Source organism: Astyanax mexicanus, chromosome 16 (genome assembly GCF_023375975.1).
Source record: "Astyanax mexicanus isolate ESR-SI-001 chromosome 16, AstMex3_surface, whole genome shotgun sequence".
Classification (NCBI taxonomy): domain Eukaryota; kingdom Metazoa; phylum Chordata; class Actinopteri; order Characiformes; family Acestrorhamphidae; genus Astyanax; species Astyanax mexicanus.
The window spans coordinates 16094002-16115112 of NC_064423.1; the positions used below are offsets into that span (position 1 = coordinate 16094002).

The 21111-nt window shown below is 38.6% G+C and overlaps 1 protein-coding gene across 8 annotated transcripts in view; it reads left to right on the top strand.

Moving 5' to 3' along the window:
• The window catches only part of cdc14ab (cell division cycle 14Ab), an 85618-nt gene that overhangs the window by 18480 nt on the left and 46027 nt on the right, over window positions 1-21111 (top strand). For all 8 annotated transcript variants that reach the window (XM_022669633.2, XM_022669639.2, XM_022669634.2 and 5 more), the window contains one exon: window positions 6926-7005. In XM_022669633.2, coding sequence (XP_022525354.2) covers window positions 6926-7005 — 80 coding nt within the window. The remainder of the gene's footprint in view (window positions 1-6925; window positions 7006-21111) is intronic.

Consider the following 21111-nt stretch of genomic DNA (forward strand, 5'->3'; position numbering starts at 1 on the left):
TATATATATATATATATATATATATATATATATATATATATATATATATAGCGGAGGTACTGGTTTTCCAGTGTCATCATTGCTGTGCTAACAGGGTGGAATCTATTTTAAGCTGCTGTGGTTTATCTGTCTGCTTTAACACAGCTATGCTGTCTTTTGTGGGCTGGACTGTGACCTCTGTGGCCTGGTAGAGGTGTCATCTTTAGCTGGAGTGTCAGGCTGGAGTAACCCGTGCGCTTATTTGAGTAAGTGAGGGCCAGTATGACGTCTTTCTTGAAGCGTTGACATTAATGTCAAGAGTGGGCGATGTTGGCATTAAAGCAAAAGGTTCTACTTTGAGGGATCTAAAATATAAAGGATATTTTGGCTTTTTTAACACTTTTTTTGGGTTACTTCATAACTGCATACAGTTCCTTTATAATTTTAATGTCTTTAGTATTAATCTACAATAAATAAATAAAAAAAAACATTAAAAATGCTAGTGGTGTGAGGTGCCCTGTATACTGTATATCTGCCAATGTCGATATTCAATATCACACATTTAATATTGGATCATCTGTTGATGCCAAAATACACATTTAAAACAAACCAGTAGACTATACATCCTGGTATAACTTTTTAACCTGTAAGCCTTAAAAAAAAACCCTTAACCCCTTCCATGGAGCAGTGAGGGTTAAGGGTCCGACAGAGGCAGCTTGCTGAGCACAGGTACTGAACCACTGACCATGTCTTCAGTAACCCGGTGCTCTAACAACTTAGCCACCACTGCCCAGCAGTGACCTGATTAGTGTTCTACTCAAAATGCTTCGTAAGATTTTTTTTATTTTATTAATTTGGGACTTGGAATGTAATTATTTAATTATTTGGAAAATGCTAGTATTTAGAATTATATAAAAAAAAAAGAATTTCTCTTGTGTGTAGGTTATGGGCTAACTAGGCTCTGCTAACCAATATATCAGCAACATATTTACTGACCGGCAGTACGTTATGTCCCCCAAATACTCCATTTACACTGACATGCCAAAGGTCAAGGGGGTAGATTTGTCATGACATTTTACCATAGTGAAAACGCCCACAAGTTGTAACGTGTTTTCTTGTGACTAAAGTTTGCAAGGCGATTTGTAACCCGTAATGTCACATAGAAGGCAGTGGACATTGTAGTTGGGTAAAATTGATTGTGACCAGCAGTGTCTGGTTAGAATTGTCCATTTGAACAGACAAGTGGTTCTGGCCAGTGCAGCAGCCTTTATCTTACATGGGACACAATACTAGTCCAATGTCTCTTGATATTAAGCATGAAAGTTTTAAATCCTTCTAACTGTGGTCTTTGAAGGTTTACATTAAAGAATTACTACATTAAAAATACTATTTTTCTTTGTTTGTTTTTGGGATTTGTCTTTTTTCTCCATTATCAATTGAAGCGTCTGGAATAGAGTTTAAAGCAGTTATCTCTCATTGTCTCACTGTGGCTGTTTTAAGCAGAGATCGCTTCCTTAAAGTCGGTCTCTCAGGACACACCCAGCCAGTCAGACTAAATTTAGAATGAACTTTGGTCTCAGGCCTAAATTAACTCTCTTTTTTCTTACTAGAAATCTTTGTCTGTGTTTAGAATGTCCTGTCTCACGATTTCATTATCTGATAGAATAGAAGCTCTTCTGCCCTTTGCTTACTCTTTAATCTGGTTCAGTTCCCAGTTTGCACTTTGTATTTGTAGTTTGTTTTTATAGTCTGAATCTGTTACAAGTTCATTAACTTAGAGCGTTTTCCCCCCTTGGTTGGGTTTGGTTTTACACAAGCATAAAAATGCAAATTAAACAAACACATTGTTACTGCTTATTGGTCAGACCTGTCTAGGGTGTAGCAAGAAGGTTAATACAGGAAGAAGGTTCTGTGTTCTGGACTAGCATGTATTTTAGTGCAATGTAGCATAGTTGTAAAAATTGTATTGAGTAATAAATCAAGTTAAACTAAAACCTGAACAGCTGGTTAGCTTAAATATGAGTAGTACAAGTGATGCATGGTTTGGAATGAGGTCAGATCACCCCAGTCTGGGGTCTCACCTCACCCCAGACTGAGACCACCTCCTCTTGTGGTTCTCTGTGTGATTCAAGAGTAGATTTATTAGGCAAAAAATAAACGCTCAGTTCTTTAAGTCGACGTAAAAAGTTGGTAATAATCTGAGACACTTCGACAAGAGCCAAACTGAAAACGATGGCTAAATGACTGGTTCAGAACGTCTTCAAAACATCAGGTGAGTCCTGTAGCACCTAATCCTTGACTGGCCAGAGTTGTTTTAGCTGCATAACGAGGACCTACTCAATATTAGCAGCTGATTGGTGTAGGAAAGACAAGCACATCATTGTTCCGTCATTGATGAATTCATACAGCCTTGAGCAGAATCATTATTTCCATTACCTAAGTGTGTGTGTATGTCCAGTTTCCTCCTCTGGCTCCAAGTTCATCCTCTAAGAGGGTTTTTTATTGATCCGGTCATGTGTGGCCTGGCCTGCTCTGCCAGCTGCAGATGTTCTTTGCCCTTTAATTCAGCTGCCCTGCTTTTCCATGTGAGGGAGATTATAGGAGCTGGTGGAACAGCTGGGCACAGGGATTCTGCATTTTCTGTGGGTCACATGGTGGAGGGACAAACAACCTCCCCTACACTCATACACACTTGTTTTTGTGCCACATCAGGTCATGTGGTCATTTGACTTACGGTACATTCTAATGGCGAAAATCAAGGGATAGCTTTAGAGGACGGCTTGGGAACACCCACACCTGTATAAGTTTTGAGGTTGGACACTGGACACTGGTAATTCATATTGCCTTGTCCATGAGGACAGAGTGTGAGTTAGGCCTGATAGAATTTCCCATCCATCTGTCCCCCATTATTTCTGAATAGATGTGTAACAAAGCACCATTTTCATTTTTGACTGAAAAATAAGATGCATGAATTGTAAATGCGGCCAAATTAAAGTGTAAAGTCATCCATAAACGGAAGTAGTAAAAATAGTAAAGATACACAAAACCCTGTTTTAGTAGAGTAATAAGTTATATATTTTTTGTTACTCTCCGGCTAGACATAATACTTGATAATACTTTTACTCTAAAGTGATTATTTTAGAAATAAAACAGCACCATTGGTTGGTTAAGTCTTTTTATATTTTTGTCGTTCAAAATTTGTTCCCAATTTTGTGAGAAAATCGAATTGTAAACAGAATTGTGATCATAGTGCATCATTACATCTTTTACAGCCTGAATAAAGGCATAGTGTTTCCCATGCAAAGAAATCGCTATTTTTACACCATTAACAAGCTCAAAGTTGCTCAATTTTTGCAGGCATTTAACATAACTAATACATCATAGAAGGCATTACCACCAACAGTGGACAGCACAGTAGGTGGTAATGGTCATAACTGGCAGAGTTTTGATTAGGATTGTCCATGCCCCACACACACACATCCAACAGGTCAGTACAAAGTTTTGTGTGTATGTTTAAGTTAAGGCTGTTGTCAAGACCACCTTTGTTGACTCTAGGCCAACTGTGACTAATGGAGGTTAAGTCAAGGGTCAATAGTTTCACCTATGGCTACAACCGACTCAAAATCATTTTAAAGGAGGATTCTGGTGTGAAATGGTCTTGCGGTGTAGTAAAACATGAGGAGTTATTTTATTGAATAGCCCACCTCTGTTTACCCGCTACATTCCGATATACAGCGCTTTTAACCTATGCTCCCAACAGGATTACAATGCTAGTGATAGGGGCGTAGTGTTGCCTATACAAAGAAATTGCTATTTTTACACCATTTAACAAACCTAATGTTGCTCAGGTCCACAAAAGCACTGAGAGCATTAAAAAATTCACAGGTAGCTTATTAAAAATAACTGTTTATACACACAGTACCTTAAGGTAGTTCTCTGAGCATCTTGAAATTAAGTCAGGATATGTCAACTGATGAGCACAAACAAAACTACAGCTGATCAGTCACGTGAACACTGGCATTAGTTTTGGACTAAAAACTATGTCTCCATTTTTAAAAAATATCTCCGTCCACATGGAAACGCCTTACCAATCAAAAACACTGAAATTAACATGGGATATTTCTCGGCACTCTATTAACATTATATTAGGCTGTTAACATTTTATTTATCCGCAAATCGCAGAGAAAACAATCCAGTCGCTGTCCACGTTTCAGGCTCATTCTGATCAGGCTAATCTAATGTAGACAAAAAGCAGACATGAACAGTATGACTTTATGACGTTGGCGTTTTTAGAAAGCTATGTTTTCCCTGTCCACATGGAGTTTTCAAAAATCTCCATCTTGGAAGGCGTTTTCGAAAAGTTTAGTTTTTGGTTACCGAAAACGCCATTTTCGTGTGGACAAAAGGCCAAAACCAAGACAAAAAAAATAAATGGCTTTGCGTGGATGGGGATTTTGCAATAGATCCACCAACATCATACCTATTCGTTCATGCTCATCAGTCAAATACTCATGACTTAATTTCAAGGTGCCAGAGAACTACCTCCAAGTACTGTGTGAAACGAATCTTGATCTGCTCCAGTTGACTTAATTAAACCCAAACAGATGCAGTGATCTGGTTTGTCATTGCTTAAGTATATGACTGCGCATGTGAGTGACTATTCAATGAACCATATTGAGAGCCTGAAGAGTTACTTATTAATTTCATCTTGACATAAGTGGATCTTTTGTGAACAGATATTTTGTGTTTGCCAGTTCAGCAGTATTATGTTGGTCATGTCACTCTATAAGCTCTTGTTTTTTTTGCTGGTTTGTCCACAAAGTCCTACAAATGTAAAAAAAAAAACACACACAAACCCCCAACACGTGCACGTGGTGTCCCGTCTTTATGGCTGCAGAGTTTAATCTGCACGTCTGCAGGCGGATCTAGTTCTGTCTGCTGCATATTTTATGAGCTTGTGCAGGAATTACAAAGCGGGAGGCCTCCTGCTGGGCACACACTCACCCACGCACTCACACTCGCACATGGTTCTGTGTTTTGGTTCCTGGGCCCTTCTTCAGCCTCACTACTGCACTCCCATGGTACTTGTGTACCCTGTGGATGTTGTGGATGATTTGCCTGTTGGGAAGCACCTAGTGTAGTTGGGTTTGAGCTCTTTTGGGTGGATCAAGTAAGTTGCAAGTAACTAGTAAGGCCCAGTCCCTGGCTAGCTAATTTTCCCGTTTCACCTTAAATGGTGCAACAGATGGCAAGGGCTCCAGGATTTAAGGTGGACTGTAAAAATAAAAGTTAAAAGCACTGCTGAGCCTTGCTGTTAGCATTGTGGCCAACCAATTTCAGCACTACTGACCTGGCTGTTAGCATTTTGGCCACCCGATTCCTCGACTGCTGAGTCTGGCTTTTAACATTGTGGCTAACCAAGACTGTATTTAAAAATGGACAGTTTGGCACAGCTCTTTTTCCCTTTACTCTTCCTAATGTGTTGAATCAGAACACTTACTGAGTATAATGAAATACTTGGAAGCTTGAAAATATATATTTTCTGTATTGCACAGCCTCACTCACTCAGATCTGCTGGACTCTTCTAGAATCTTCACAGTACCAGCATTTAGCCTACTGAGCTCTTGACCGAGTTATCGGAAATCTCATTACTCTCTCTCTCTCTCACTCTCTCTCTCTCTCTCTCTCTCTCTCGCACTCTGTCATGTTTTCTCTCACTCTCTCTCTCTCTGTCTGAGAGGGTGTTAACGAGGAATCGCTGAGTCGCGAGTGTCTGACCGTTTCCACTGTCCGACCGCACTGTACCGAGACAAGTCGTCTCATCGTGAGAGAGCCTCTTTCTGCTGATCCACTGCGGTCTCGCCTCCGTGCCACATTCTGCCTCATCACCCTCTCCTCATAATTAGTGCAGGAGTGAGAGAGTGCGCACTCTGTGGAGGAGTGACTCTGCCTCAGAGGAGGTCAGGTTTATCAGCTAGTGTAAAGAAGTGATGACAGCACAAAACTCATTCACCGTTCCTACAGTTTAATACCCAAATCAGCAGTTTATCCATCAGGGTTATCCCTCATATATATATTTACCTCCTCTTATCCTGTCCTTCTTTCTGATTTTCATCTTTTCTTTCTTGCGTTTTCTTTCCTTTTCTTCAACCCCTCATTTTTCCATTCTATTTTCTTGTCTTCTCTGGTCTTCTGTTCACCTTTCTTGTCTTTTCTCTTCCCCCCCCCCTTTTTCGTCTTGCCTTTTTGTCTCTTTCCTTTTCCTTCTTCGCTTTCTCTGTTTTGACTGTACTATTATTTTCTTCACGTCTCTTTTTATTTGCTTTCTTGCCTATACTTTTTTTTTTCTTCTCTTGTCTTTTTTTCTTTCTTTTATACTTCTCTTGACTTTTTTGTCTTCTACTTTTCTTCTTCTCTTATCTCTTGTTGTCTTCTTTTTTCTGTTTTGCTTATATTTTCTTTCTCTTTTCTTTTTTTTTTTCTTCTCCTGTGTGTCTTCTGCTCTCCTCTCCTGTCACCTTCTTTGGTCTTCAATTCACTTTTTTTTGCCTTTTCCTCCTCTTTCTGTTTTTTACTTTTTTTTTTCTTTTCTCACTTGCCTGTATTCTCTTCACTTATCCTTTTTTTAGGGTTCTCTTCTTCCTCTATTCTCTTCTAATTTTGTATCTTTTTTACCCCTCTTTGTACTTGTCCTGTTTTGTTTTTTCATACTTTCCTTCTCTATGCTTCTCTTCTACTCTTCTCCTGTCTTGTCCCTATTCACTTTTATTTCTCTTGTCTTGTCTTCCCTTCATTTTTCTTACTTCTTGTCCTCTCATATCTCCTGTCACTCTTCTGGTCTTATCCTGTGTCCTCTTGTCTCTTATCTTCTCAGCTCTTCTTACTTTCCCTTTCCCTCTTTTTTCTTTTATTAATTTTTTTCTCTCTTCTCTTTGATATGTTGCAGGTGATCTACCTAAAGAAGACGCCGGAGGAGGCTTACAGAGCGCTGATCTCCGGCTCCAATGCTTCATACCTGCCCTTCAGGTGAGAATCTATCCCTTCCACCTCTGAGCCTGTGGCTCTGCTGTCAGCTCCCAGAAGCAGGTGGAGTTTTATCATTCAGTGGATTTGAATAGGCACAGGGCTGTGAGGAGGCACATGTTCTCCTCTGGGTTTTAGAGGCTGTGTTCTCTTGACCTATTTGTGTGTCACCTGAGCCTCAGTGTGACGTTCTCAGACACAGAATGCCCCGCAATTACCCCCTCACGCCACCGAGCAACAAAGACTCTGGCTCATGCACATGAACACCACTTTGTGTGTGTGCTTCATATTTGGGTTTGTGTGTGACCTGATTTTTGCTCTGTGCCACAAAATGCTCCACACAACTGTTGGTGATAATCAGAAAGCCAAAATAAAAAAAAAAGTCCTAAATTGCTGCAGTTCGCCAATTCTCTCTGGCATGCAATGTTCTAATCTGCTTAACTGTGTTATGAGCTATCTGGCTCTGTTGCTGCCTCAGATTTTAAAAGGATTGAACTACAGATTTCCAGATTTCCCAGATTTTTCACATTTTAACTCTCAGTTTTGCCAACAGTCAACACGTTTCTTAAGAAAACACAACTCCTATACAGTCCATCAAGTTAAACTACACAGGGACTCACAGCAAGCAGTTGACATGGCTCTATGGCATGGTGCCACAGGATGCCACAGGGCTAGATTATTCCCCTACTGCCAACTGCCAACCTCTACCCTGTAATTTGGGATTAGAGTGCAGCGAGGTCAGGGGCTGATGTAATCCGTCCTGTATAGAGCTGTGCTTGATCCAGACACGCCACCTAGAACAGTCAAATCTAGAAGCTCTATTTAGTTGCACACACACACACACACACACACAGCTTGTCCACTTGTTCTTGTGGAAATTGGAAATTAACAACTGACAGACCTCATGGAGTACACAGTGCAACGACATAACACCATTAACCGGATACCCCTCTCAAGAGTACAGTAATAAACACCACATGCTTTATTCAGACACGCTACCCAAAACAGTAAAATGCTCTTTTTGTCTAAATGTTTGTGGTTTTATTATGTTCAATGAAGTGCACAGCTTGTCCACTTGTCCCTGTGGAAAAGTATTAACCATAGACTAGAAAAGGGTTTTTTGAGCTCAAATCTTAGCAACATGTCCAATGCCAGGCATAGGCTACAGGGGTATAAATCCCACCCAAGCATTGAGCTGTGAAGCAGTGGAAATGAGCTAGTGAATGAGCAATGGTGTCCCAGTTATTTTTGTGGGCCAATGGCCAGTTAAGAGATTTTTTTTATTTTTGTCCATGTTTTCTATAAAAGAGAGCCAATTAGGTAATATTTGTGAATTAAGAATGACAACATGTCTGCACAGAAGATGCTGCGGTTTCTTATTAAAACGTTAAATGAAACCACACTGTTGTTTGCATTCTGCTTTGTGTGCTGGCTCTGCTTTGTAAGTCTGTCATGTTTTTGCAGAATTTACATATTTGTAGAATGTGATAAACTGACTGGCCTCATGCAGTACACAGAGAAAAGACCTAGCTTCAGTAACCGTAGCTGTAACACTGCAGTATATATGAATATTACAGTGATGTACATATATTTTTTCTCACTTTTGAATGTGCTTTCTCTCTCTGAGAGAGAGAAACACTGTACTGGAGTGTTTGAATGACAGCAGGTTCAGAGCAGATGGTGACTGGAGGAAATCCACTGTGTGGGATTTGTGAATCAGTGACTGAGATGTTTTCTGTCCTACATGAATGGAGATTGCTGCACTGATAGCACTGTTTGTGTTTGGTGCAGAACAGCTCTGTAAAGGCCATTTGCAAGCCTACTTTAATCAGTAATGCTCTGTACAGCTTTGTATGGTTTTTAAAGGGAGGGTTACTGAGCTATGTGCATTAGAATAGCCATGAAATTACAGTAAAAAGTGTTCCAGCATATGTATATGGTGTATAACACTCAAACATTTTATTAGAATTTTTGTTCAGTTTTCACAATTGAACATGTAAAGAGCATCAATAAGATTAACATTGTGTTTAAATGTCAAGAGGTATGGACCAATAGAAATGCTCAAAAATGTTATGTAAACTTTCATTGTAAGTTCTACTCCTCCTGTAAAGTTACTACATATTTAAGATGCTTGTATTAAAAGACAATGATTTTTTACATTTATCACTTTTTGTCTAAAACTCTTATCCAGAACTTGAATGTAAGATAGAGATGAAAGTATTTTTGTAGAATGAGTAACGGGGTAAAGATTAACACCACTAACCGGAACCCTCTCTCAAGAGTACACCGCTCAGATCAGTTTAGTGAGTATCACAACACAAAATAGCTAACAAACATCACTAACCACACTAAACAGCGAACAGTGTAGGCCACATTTCTCTACAGCCAAAATTGCAGCAGCAGCAGTCTGTAAACTCCATGAATCACGCACACAACCACTACTTGGCCCATCTTTTGTTACACAGGTAGGAGAATGTAAAGTTATGAGTCTTGCTCATGGAGTTAATGGTGTATATGTGTTGTATTTGCCCAGCTAAGGGAATGAAGACATGGTGAATGATAGTGTTACCCACTATGCTACACAATCTACTTAACCATTTAATTTTAATATTTTATATATATATATATATATATATATATATATATATATATATATATATATATATATATTTATTTCTTTAATAGATTCCTTAATCCTGTTCTATTTAAGTAACTGTACTGTATATGTTATATTAATGTTAATAGGAGAACCAGAAAAAGAATGTAAGGCACAATAAGGACAATCTTAAGCAGAACTGTAAAGCTGAGTAGTCACAGTTTTGTCGTCAGTGTGTTGGTTTAGCTGTGCTGCATTGTGTAGGCTAGATGTTAATTATGCCTGAAATGAATGGTGCTCTCATGTGAACGCTGATCTGTAATTATTGGATTTCACTTCTAGCCTGTGTGTTTGAGTGGGTACAGTATGTGTGTGTGTGTAAGGAGGTTTAAAGTAGTCTGACAGAATGGCTGTGCTCGTGTGTGTGCTTGTGCATAGTGCGTATGTGTGTGTATTAGGACCAAAGCCGGACGGCCTCTTCTCAGCCTCCTGGTAATGAATAAGTCACATTGTGACTTGGACACAACTCCACAGCTGGCCTTGCCAAGTGGCCGTGCCATCACTGATCCATGCCGGCTCTAAGACTCCCTCCAGCTAATTCTCAGAACAGAGGGGAAAATCCTGTGGGGATGTTAGCTTTGTGTACTGAAGCCCTGTCAATCATCTTCATAATGAAGCCCAATATAATCCAAGATCTGAGAAGAGTTCAGTGAATACTTGCAAAATACACTGATTCAGTGTAATATCATTAATATTCTGAGTAATATTTGCTTCCTCTGACCAGCTGCACAGAAACCCTGACCACCCTGGATTTCTGCACTTGTCACTACTGCCATTCCCACTGCAAACTTATTGCAACAGAGTTTATGCTAAAATCCATTATGAATGATGTAGACAGAACTAAACATGCACATCACAATTAAAACTATAGGCCTTGTAGGTTTGACATAAAGAGACCACCATCACAGCATTAACATTACAATAAGTTTATTGTTGTGTTTTTTAGGTTTTAAATGTATTATATACTATATCTTCCAATAAAAACAAACCTGAATTGAGATCACATTTAATATATAAAATGAACAAGTAGCGGTGCACAGAAATGTACACAACTATTGAAAAGTTGAAAATTTTGCATTTTACATCTGTTTGAAATGATTTCAAGCAGTTTAACACACACACACACACACACACACACACATATATATATATATATATATATATATGACTGCAAATTCTTTGTAAAAAAAAAAAAAAAAGTAACTGTCTGTGGAAGAAAACACTGCCTCCACCATGTTTGACAGATGATGTGATGGTTTTATCTCTAAATGATCTGCCCTTTTTTTTTTGATAAACAAAAATTGTGTAGTTATCAGTTCACGTGTTACACTATGGGTTACGAGTGTGATGATATCCCGTGCCACTTGAGATCTCGCGAGATTATAACAGCACATTATTTTTTGTCAGGTGTTAAATGTGTCTCATGCGACCTATGCTCACAAATCAAATGTTTAATCATTTTGGGGTGGCAAACAGCAGTGCTAGTCTGCTTGAGTGAGCTGCTGTACATGCACATGCGCACATTGTAACGTTAATTGTGAGATCCGCCCAGCCTCGTATTCCCACCCACACATTACCGCCTTTAAACTACAGTGCAATGTGGTATCACGAACACACGGCGCATTGCGTTGAGATTTGGTCATAGGTTGCCAGGGGCATTGCATGTTAATTATAAAACCCTAACAAGAGTGTCTTCAGAGTCTCTTAGAACTAATGTTGCACAGTCTATGATGTGACTACTGAGCATGTCCACAGTGTAATGATGATCCTGTAGTGATATATTGTGCAGCTGCATTTAAATATAAAAAAGGAATTTTGCCCGAAACTGTATGTATGTATAAGTTCCTATTAGTTTAGATGTCAGTTATTCATCACTTGAGGTTTTGAACTCTTCTTAACTCCCATTTTTAGAGTCTCCACACTGAGATATGGGTCAAAATAGCATGTGTAGCGTGAGACGCATCAGCAGATTCTCTAATTAATTACTCTCTCGCTGTACGCTGCTTTCGCGCTGCGTGGGAGTCTGTTCTCAAGCCCTTGGCATTCTTTCTCAAACTTTACAGCTCTGGAGATTAGCATCAGATTAATCTGCTCGTCCAGTTTGAGTGATTGTGTTGATGGAGCCATATCCAATCCTCCAGGCTTGTCTGAACTTGCAGAGGAGCAAATATTTATCTTGCCTCCAGCTTTGTGTAGTAGCACCGCAGCCATAGCTTTAATCAGGTTTTATATTTACGAGCTCTGTATTGTAATGCCGTGTGCTGTTTGTGTAGTCATGCCTGCTGTTAGATGGGCTGTATGGTATGGTTATTATATGGTCTGTTGTTCTTCTGTATTAAACACACACTGGAAAAGTCAACAGAGCAGACGTTCTCTTCTCTCAGCGTGTTCCACTGGTTCCTCTTATAGAGAAGTGCTTCGAGTATAATTTACAGTTTTAACACTAAATCAGCCAGGGCAGGTTTTCTGATATGAGGTTAATTTCACTTTTAGTAATTTATATCCATAGTTTTTTAGCCTGTTTTTATATTTTTTCACTGTGTAATAGAAGAGAAATGAGTAAACAAAAATAAGTTTACAACTTAAAAAAAAAACAAAAAAACAAATCCAATAACTCTAATTGTAATTTCAATGAATGTCAGGTAGTGATGGATGCTGTAAATAATTAATATTAACAAAATATTAAAAAAATATATATATATGTGTTAGTTAACTAGTAAGCTTGCTAGTTTGCTAGTAAGCTAGTTGGCAATTTAGTCAGGTAGCCAAGTTAGCTAGTGTGCTAGTCAACTGGTTGGTTAGTTAGTTAGTTAGTTAGCTAGCTAGATGGTTCGTTTTTAGTAAGATGTTAGCTAGCTAGTTAGTAAACTAGTTTGGCAATTATACAGTTAGCTACTTGACTAATTAGTCAGGTAGGTTGGTTAGCTAGTTAGCTGGTTGGTTAATTAGCCAGGTAAATTATCATTAACTACATTGACACAGACATTAGAAAAAATGCACTGTAGTACAAAATAATGTATTTATTAAGAATGAAATGTGTTAATAGTAAATACTACTGTAGGTTAATATGAATATGTTAATAGACTGGTTCAGCTGTATCTATGTGTTCATAAACCCGGGGCTGGTGAGTCTGTTGAGGATTGCTCTGATTTTCTCACACTATGCTCTGATGTTTACAGCGTTTGAAAGTGATGTAAAGAATCACAAATGTAAATATAGTACTGCAACAAAATAAATTATTACGTTTTGTTACTGTGTTGTTCAGTAGACTTCTCTGAGGGAGGCCTTATTTGTGGGCTGAGGTGTCACTCATTATCGCATTTAAAATGTCTACCTAGTGTGTGTGTGTATGTGCTTGTGTGTGTGTGTGTGTGTGTGTGTGTGTTTGTGTGTGTGTGTGTGTGTGTGTGTGTGTGTGTGTGTGTGTGTGTGTGTGTGTGTGTGTGTGTGTGTGTGTGTGTGTGTGTGTGTGTGTGTGTGTGTGTGTGTGTGTGTGTGCATTTCCCTGAAAACATCTCAACCTCACTATGGAGCACCAGTGATGGTCCCACCACATTCCACATCTAAATCTAAATACCTCCACATTAGTCTTGATTGTTTGTTTATTACAGTCGTTTTCCGCTCTTTTGTTGGGCTGTTTGTTTGCTCTGTCCGTTCTTAGGGTTAATTGGGCTCTTGTCTGATCACAAAGATGTGCTTGTTGGTGACTACAGAGCTCTTCTGGATATAAAAAGCACTTTGTCAGCATTCTCTCACTCTCTCTCTCTCACTCTTTTTCTTACTCTCTCTCGTAACTCCAGTAGCAATGACACTCACAGGAACCAAACTCAGCAGCATGGTTATGTAATGTCATGCAATTGGTTAATACAGGAGCTAAATAGACTTGGTGGTGTTCGTTAAGGACGGATTTATTGTGATAATTTAGAGAAACAATATTATTGTAATTTAATGACCACTTCATTTGTGACTAATATAATAAGAATATAATAACATTCATTTGTATTCAATACTTTTTAAAGAGCTTTACTTTTATTTATGAAAAATAAATTAATCAACGTTACCATGTTTGGGCCCTACATTTTTGACGTACTTTACCTTTATTACGTCACTATTGTGGAGTAGTTTTTATTTTATTTTTGTTTTTAATTCTTGTTGAAATATGTATTAAATCTCTCTCTTTTCTCACTTTTTTCGCTCTCCCAATCTCTCACACAGACAGAACAAAGAAAAAAGTGATGTTAATTACGATTAATCGTATAATGTTTTTCCAGTTAGTCGCTGGAAATTTAAAATGTTTGCATTAATAATTATTAATAGCAACATTTTCTTGCAGTTAATCGCAATTAATCACAAAGTTTGATTGCGCTTACAGAATTTTCTTGCAATTAATCATGATTGATTGATTACAGGTTTTTGTTGTAATTACTCGATTAATCGTGATTAATCAGTTTTTTTTTTTGCAGTTGATTGCTGAATGCTGAATTTTGATGCAATTGATAATTAATTACTGTGATTACTTTTTTAATTGACTGACACCACTAATAAATTGTTTAAATTGTTAAAAAAAAAACACATAAGAAATATAAAACAAGGATGGCATACCATTTATTTCACGTTATAAGCTCTTCTGGCTAAGTAAATATAATAGGCAATAATAAGTTTAGCAGAAGTGATGGATTTTGAAGTAATTATTGTTCTTAATTTGAAAGGTTTTAAGATGTTTTTTTTATCAGTAAATCGGTTGTATTGGAACGCTGAAAAGCTGAAAGTCTGAAAGCTAAATGCTAAATTTAGACACTGCAGGTAGAGTGCAGAGTGTATAGAATTTCTATTAAGAACTTTAGACAGGCAGGGTGATTTAGATGCTGCTCTTTACTTTAAAAAGAACAAGAGGTTCACTTGGAGCTGAATGGTCCTGCAGGCCTCAGATTTTATTCAAATGCATCCTCATATAGTCCTGCGGCTGTTCTTTTCTGCTGCTGCTGCTGCTGTCGTGCCAAGAACAAAGTTTGATGGATTTTTGCATGGCCACTTTCGGAGTGTCTATTTTTAGCTGTGGCGTTGACCTCATCTGGCCATTACCGTGGAAAGTAGAGCTGACGTGCAAGAGTAGATGCTGGCTGTGTACCACACCCTGGATGCTAAAGGTACATTAGTAGAAATGTCCTCATAAGGTGTTTGTTTGGGTGTCCTAATGCTTTTTATTAGCTAGTACCAGTCTGATCAATTTATTGTGTTTATATACAGTGAGTCCAAGAAGTATTTGATCCCTTGCTGATTTTCTTTGTTTGCCCACTAATAAAGACACTATCCTTCTGCACTTTTAATGGTAGATATATTCTAACATGGAGAGACAGAATATCAAGACAAAAATCCAGAATATAATTTTAAAGAATATATTTTTATTAATTTGTATTTCAATGAGGAAAATAAGTATTTGATCCCTCTTGCCAAACACACTCAATACTTAGTGGCAAAGCCTTTGTTTGCAAGCACAGCGGTGAGACGTTTGTTGTAGTTAACCACAAGTTTAGCACACACACCAGGGGGAATTTTGGCCCACTGTTCTTTGCAGATCCTCTCTAAATCATGAAGGTTGGTGGGCTGTCGCTTGGCAACTCTGACCTTCAGCTCCCTCCATAGATTTTCGATCGGATTGAGGTCTGGCGACTGGCTGGGCCACTCCATGACCTTAATGTGATTTTTCTTGAGCCAATCCTTTGTTGCCTTTGCTGTATGTTTAGGGTCGTTATCATGTTGGAAGACCCAACCACGGCCCATTTTCAGATCCCTGGCAGAGCGGAGGAGGTTGTCCCTCAGGATTGTGCGGTACATGGCTCCATCCATCTTCCCAGTGATGCGGTGAAGTAGCCCTGTACCCTTGGCAGAGAAACACCCCCAAAACATTATGCTTCCACCTCCATGCTTGACGGTGGGCACAGTGTTCTTGGGGTCATAGGCAGCATTTTTCTTCCTCCACACATGGCGGGTGGAGTTGAGGCCAAAAAGTTCAATTTTGGTCTCGTCTGACCACAAAACCTTCATCTTTCAAATGATCATTGGCATACTTGAGGCACGCCTCCACATGTGCTCTCTTCAGCAGGGGTACCTTTCGGGCACTGCAGGATGTGAATCCATTGTTGCGCAAAGTGGTGCCAATTGTTTTCTTGCAAACTGTGGTCCCAGCTGCCTTCAGGTCATTTGCTAACTCCTGCCGAGTGGTTGCAGGACGATTTCTGACCGTTCTCAGCATCATTGCCACCCCACGAGGCGAAATCTTCTTTGGAGCACCGGGCCGAGGTCTGTTGATTGTCATGTTATACTCTTTAAACTTTCTGATAATTGCACCAATAGTTGTTACTTTCACATCCAACACCTTACTAATCTTTTTGTAGCCCATTCCAGCTTTGTGAAGGTCAACAATTCTGACTCTGAGGTCCTGTGACAGCTCTTTGGTTTTACCCATGTTGGAGACTTGAAATCTGTGTGATCTGTCTGATTCTGTGGACAGGTGTTTTTCACACAAGTGATTAGTGAGAACAGGTGGCTTCAGGTCAGGTAACAAGTTGATTGGGAGTGTCTAACTGGTCTGTAAAAGCCAGAACTGCTAATGAATACTAAGGGATCAAATACTTATTTCACTCCATGAAATACAAATCAATTAATATATATTCCTTAGATTTATTTTCTGGATTTTCTTTTTAATATTCTGTCTCTCCATGTAAGAATACATCTACCATTAAAAGTATAGAATGATCATGTCTTTATTAGTGGGCCAACGAAGAAAATCAGCAAGGGATCAAATACTTCTTGGACTCACTGTAAATAGTGCAGCCACACATATTAGCTAAGATGCACAGCAAATACACAGTGGATAAAAAAATGAGTATAAATAGGGTGTTTCAACATTAAGGAAACACCAAGATGAAATAAGAACACATTGGCACACCGTGATCCAGTTGAGAAATAATGGGGAAATTGTAAGGCTGTTTTACCAACAGAGCAGCCATCTTGGATTACTTCATATTTTTCTTTTGTTGTGTAAATGGGAAGGTAGCTTTGTGATGCATCAAACTGGCAGAACATTTTGCAAGAAGAAACAGTTGTCCTTCATGTAACTTTGTTCTTACGTTAAGAAAGCCTTTACATGCATGTTCATTATCTGATAACTGCAGTAATTGTAATTCAGGTTATCATGTAAATGGCATTCTCTAATTTCTTTAGTCAAAGTGAAGGTTGAAAAAGAGAGAAGGTTGAAAAACTTAACATTTTAAAAAGGACTTTACTAAATACTAAGATGCAGCTCTCTTTATTATTCTTAATATTCTTTAGTATTCATAGTATTTATATTTCTCAGTGCATGTAAACTCTTAAATAGAGTATTCTCATATTTCTCAGTATGTGTATGTGTAAAAACAGACCATGGTGCCAGAAATGAGTGAGCAGCATTTATTACAGCACCTGTGAGATGAGCTTTTAGATAATTATTTAGATATAAATAATAGCTTTTGAATAATATTCATCTTCTATCTGATGTGTGATTTATATTTCACTTCGATGCTTATTTGCATTTGCATTGTTAATTGGCTGGCTGCAAAGTAAAAATGCTAAAATTGCTGATTTAAAGTCGTAAACTTTTCCTTTTGATCTGATTACCCAAATCCATGTAAACATGTTGATCAGATTACTGTCAGTCTCTTGTGTTCCACAGTTATCTGATTTTAAAGTGCATCTAAACACAGTGGCTTAATGTGAAAACAGAACATTTAAAATAAGGTTTAAAGCATCACCAAAGTCTGTCTTTAATGCATTGAAATGCCAGATATCATGGGACAGGAACTAGTAGGGTGTTTCATGACATTTGCTATGTCCAGTGAAAAAGTGTTCCGACCTCATGCATTGAATTTAAATGCCAGAGTCACTTATCTGTTGGCATGAACAATTGGAGCCAGATGCTATCAATCACGATCATTACCACAATCATTACCACACTGTCCATTGTGGGTGGAAATGCCTGCTATGATGTATTACCAGTACACACAAATATTCCCGGTACATCTTGTGGATCAAGGAATGTTGAAGTAACCAACACAACTTCAGACATAAAATGTCCTGCTCATTTGGCACCTGTTCTCCAGCCTCTCTTAAACACAGGTCATTCCTGTTGCCTCGCTATGAGCATGCTTGCCATTGTTTAGCCTCACTTACAAGATATCACCTCACAACTTATACAGGTGTGGATAATACTAAACATCATCCAAGGTAACTGTAAACTTGAAAACTGCAGTCAAGGCTCTGCAGTCACTCTGAACTAATTAAGAATCAGAATCAAATATCTGAAATATAAATCCAGATTTGTTGCAGATACATGTATACGCCATATTCAAAAGTTTGGGCACCCTTGGTTTTGATGATGTGAGTAAGAAATTTCACAGAGAACACGTGTGTGGAAACTTCAGAACCTGACGTAATAGTTCATAATCATTCTCACACATTGAGTAATAAAAGGAGACAGCAGGAACGCCTGTACGCTCTATTGTCTCTCATGAGTTTATTTTTAGCCTGACGACTGAAGTATGCTAACCTGCGAGTTCTTGTTTTTGTTGAAGGATGACAGCAGGGCGCATTAGTTCAGGACCCTGTGCTGGACTTGTATGGTGCGTTCCTGGGCCAGTAGCTGACGGGGAGAGGAGAGGCGTGGCTGTGTAAGAAAGCTCTAATCTGCAGCAGTAAGGCTCCGGGACTTGGCTCAGCACAGCTCTTATGTAAGACTAGAGAGAGAGATCTCAAGCTGCTCACTGTTTGGCACGACACAGCAGGGAAAGTGGTGGAAATCCGGCAGGGATGGTGTAACCACTGGGCCAACATGACCAAGAAGTGTTTATGCGCTAGTCATTAGCTTCAGTCTCTGAAAAGTGTTTTACCACTTGCGTAGACTTTTCATGAGAACGTTTGTAGCTCTGAAACCTTATGACTGAATAGTTTATATTTATTTTAATGTACATTGTGCCTTATTGCCAAACCAGACTAACTCTGTATGACTCCTTATAACTGAATAGGTAGAAATGGATGATTATTTGGGTGGTTGGTGGAATATTCGGATGAATATATGGATGGTTGGATATTTGGAAGGATATTTAATTAGATACTTGGATGCATGGTTGAATATTTGGATGGATATTTGAATGGATTGTTGGCTATTCGGATGGATATAAGGATGTTTAAATATTTGAATAGATATTTGGTTGGGTATTTGGATGGATGATTGGACATTTGGATGGATATATGGATGGTTGGATATTTGAATGGATATATGGATGGTTGGATATTTGGATGGATGTTCAATTGGATATGTACATGGAAGGATATTTGGATGGATGTATTGATGGATATGTGGATGGAGATATAGATGATAGATACTTTGATGGATATTCGGATGAATTATAGATACTTTGATAGATATTTGCATGGATGGATAGATACTTTAATGGATACATAGATAGATAGATTGTTTTGGATGGATTTCCCAGTCATTGTTTGAATTAAATTTTTGTCTCAGTCCAATAGACACTTTTGATCGGGTGAATCACTGCATGTTTATTTAACATTTAAAGTTCGTTTTCTCACAAGATTTTCTTGTGAAAGTGAAAATATAACAATCAGGTCCACGAGCCGCAGATGTTCTTTCATAGTCTCAAGGGATGAGCCCCACACCCTTTCCCCAGAGTATGTGGGTGGGTTGTAGTTCAGGGGTTCTACTCTTCCCTCTCTTCTTTCTTTTCCCACTTTCTGTTCTGAGTTAGGACACTGAGAACTCGCCGGACCCAGCCTGCTCTGTTACTCATTGTTTCCTGATTCCTCTCCACCGCTTCCACATGATGTCACCCAGCCCTGTGTGCAGTCCTGTCTCTCCAGTAAAGGGGTGGGAGGGGGTGTCCAGTGATGAGACAGAGTGACTGTCCGGATAGGAACACTGTGTACACTGCAGATACAATCAGTCTGACACAGTGTCATAAATCACATAAACAGGCTTCAGTCAGACAGAAATGTTGAATTGACGATCGATCAGCCACAACATAAAAATCACTTCTGACCAGTCGAGGAATTCTCTCCACAAGACATGTCCTGAAGATGTCCTGTAATATCTGGCACCAAGACTAACGTTAGCAGGAGATCCAAATTCAGACCCTGTAAGTAAAATTGGACCTTCATGACCAATAATCGTACTTTTGGTAGGCACTGACCACTACAGCGGCCTGATGTTTTGAAGATGTTTTGCCCCAATCCTTTATAACCATCATAGTTTGGTTCTCAAATCTAATCCCAGCCATTTATTCATTAATTAATTCATTCATTTATTAATTTATTTATTCATTAATATATTCCTTTATTGATTCATGTATACCTGGATTCCTTCTTTGGTTCATTCATTCATTTGGAAATTACTTTCTTTCTTTATTATTTAATTTCTTCCTTAGTTACTTCCTTATTTCCTTCCTTCCTTTTTTCTTTCCTTCCTTCCTTCCTTCCTTCCTTTAATTCATATTAAGTTTTTACTTACTTACTTACTTTTTTACTTATGTCCTTCTTTCCTTCCTTCCTTCTTGCCTTCCTGTTACTTTCTAACATCCGTACTAACTTGCGTTTATACTTGGGTCCTTCCTTACCTACTTTCTTTCTTACGTTCTTACTTGATTACTTACCTCCTAAATGACTTACTTACTTTCTTCTAGTCTCCCACCATTTTCTCTGAAGACTGGTGGCAGTGTTGTGTCATTGACCTGCATAAGGGTCTTTGAGACCACAAAAACCACACCCACGGGCTGAGAAAATGAGAAAATGGAGACACTGCTAAAGCTAAGCTAACACAGGATGTCCTATAAGTCTTAGGAAGGAAGCCTAGAGTAATGTGGATGGAATCGTTACTGATATTGATGGGCTACTGACCTTTAAAAGTCTTTAATCATTTTAATGTGTGTTTAAATGAGCTGTATATACTAATATTGCTGGCTCCATTGTAGATAAAGTAATCACAGGCATCTTTCAAAGCTGATATGTGCCTGTCTGAGCACAGTGATTAGAAACCCTATATACTGCACCTATACATAGGAAGAAAAATGATATGAAAGCATTGGTTGAAGGCAGTAGATAAAAATAAGCACAGTTTGTTACATGGACATAGTTTCTGACAACAACTCTACCCACACTTGTTTTGGGCAGAGAACCATGCTTTCTTTTATAAGTGACACGCCCTCCAAAGGCGATTTGCATTATTGTTGCTTCACGTCAGTATGAATGTAGCGCGATTGATAAGTCACATTTAGGAAGATGGTTAAATCAAACATCAGATTTGTTGAGAAAATTAGGCTTGGGGTGGGGTAAAATTGGGGTAAACTGTCAACGTAGTCCAAGTATTCATTCTTATGCTTCATTTTGTTCGCCTTCTACACACT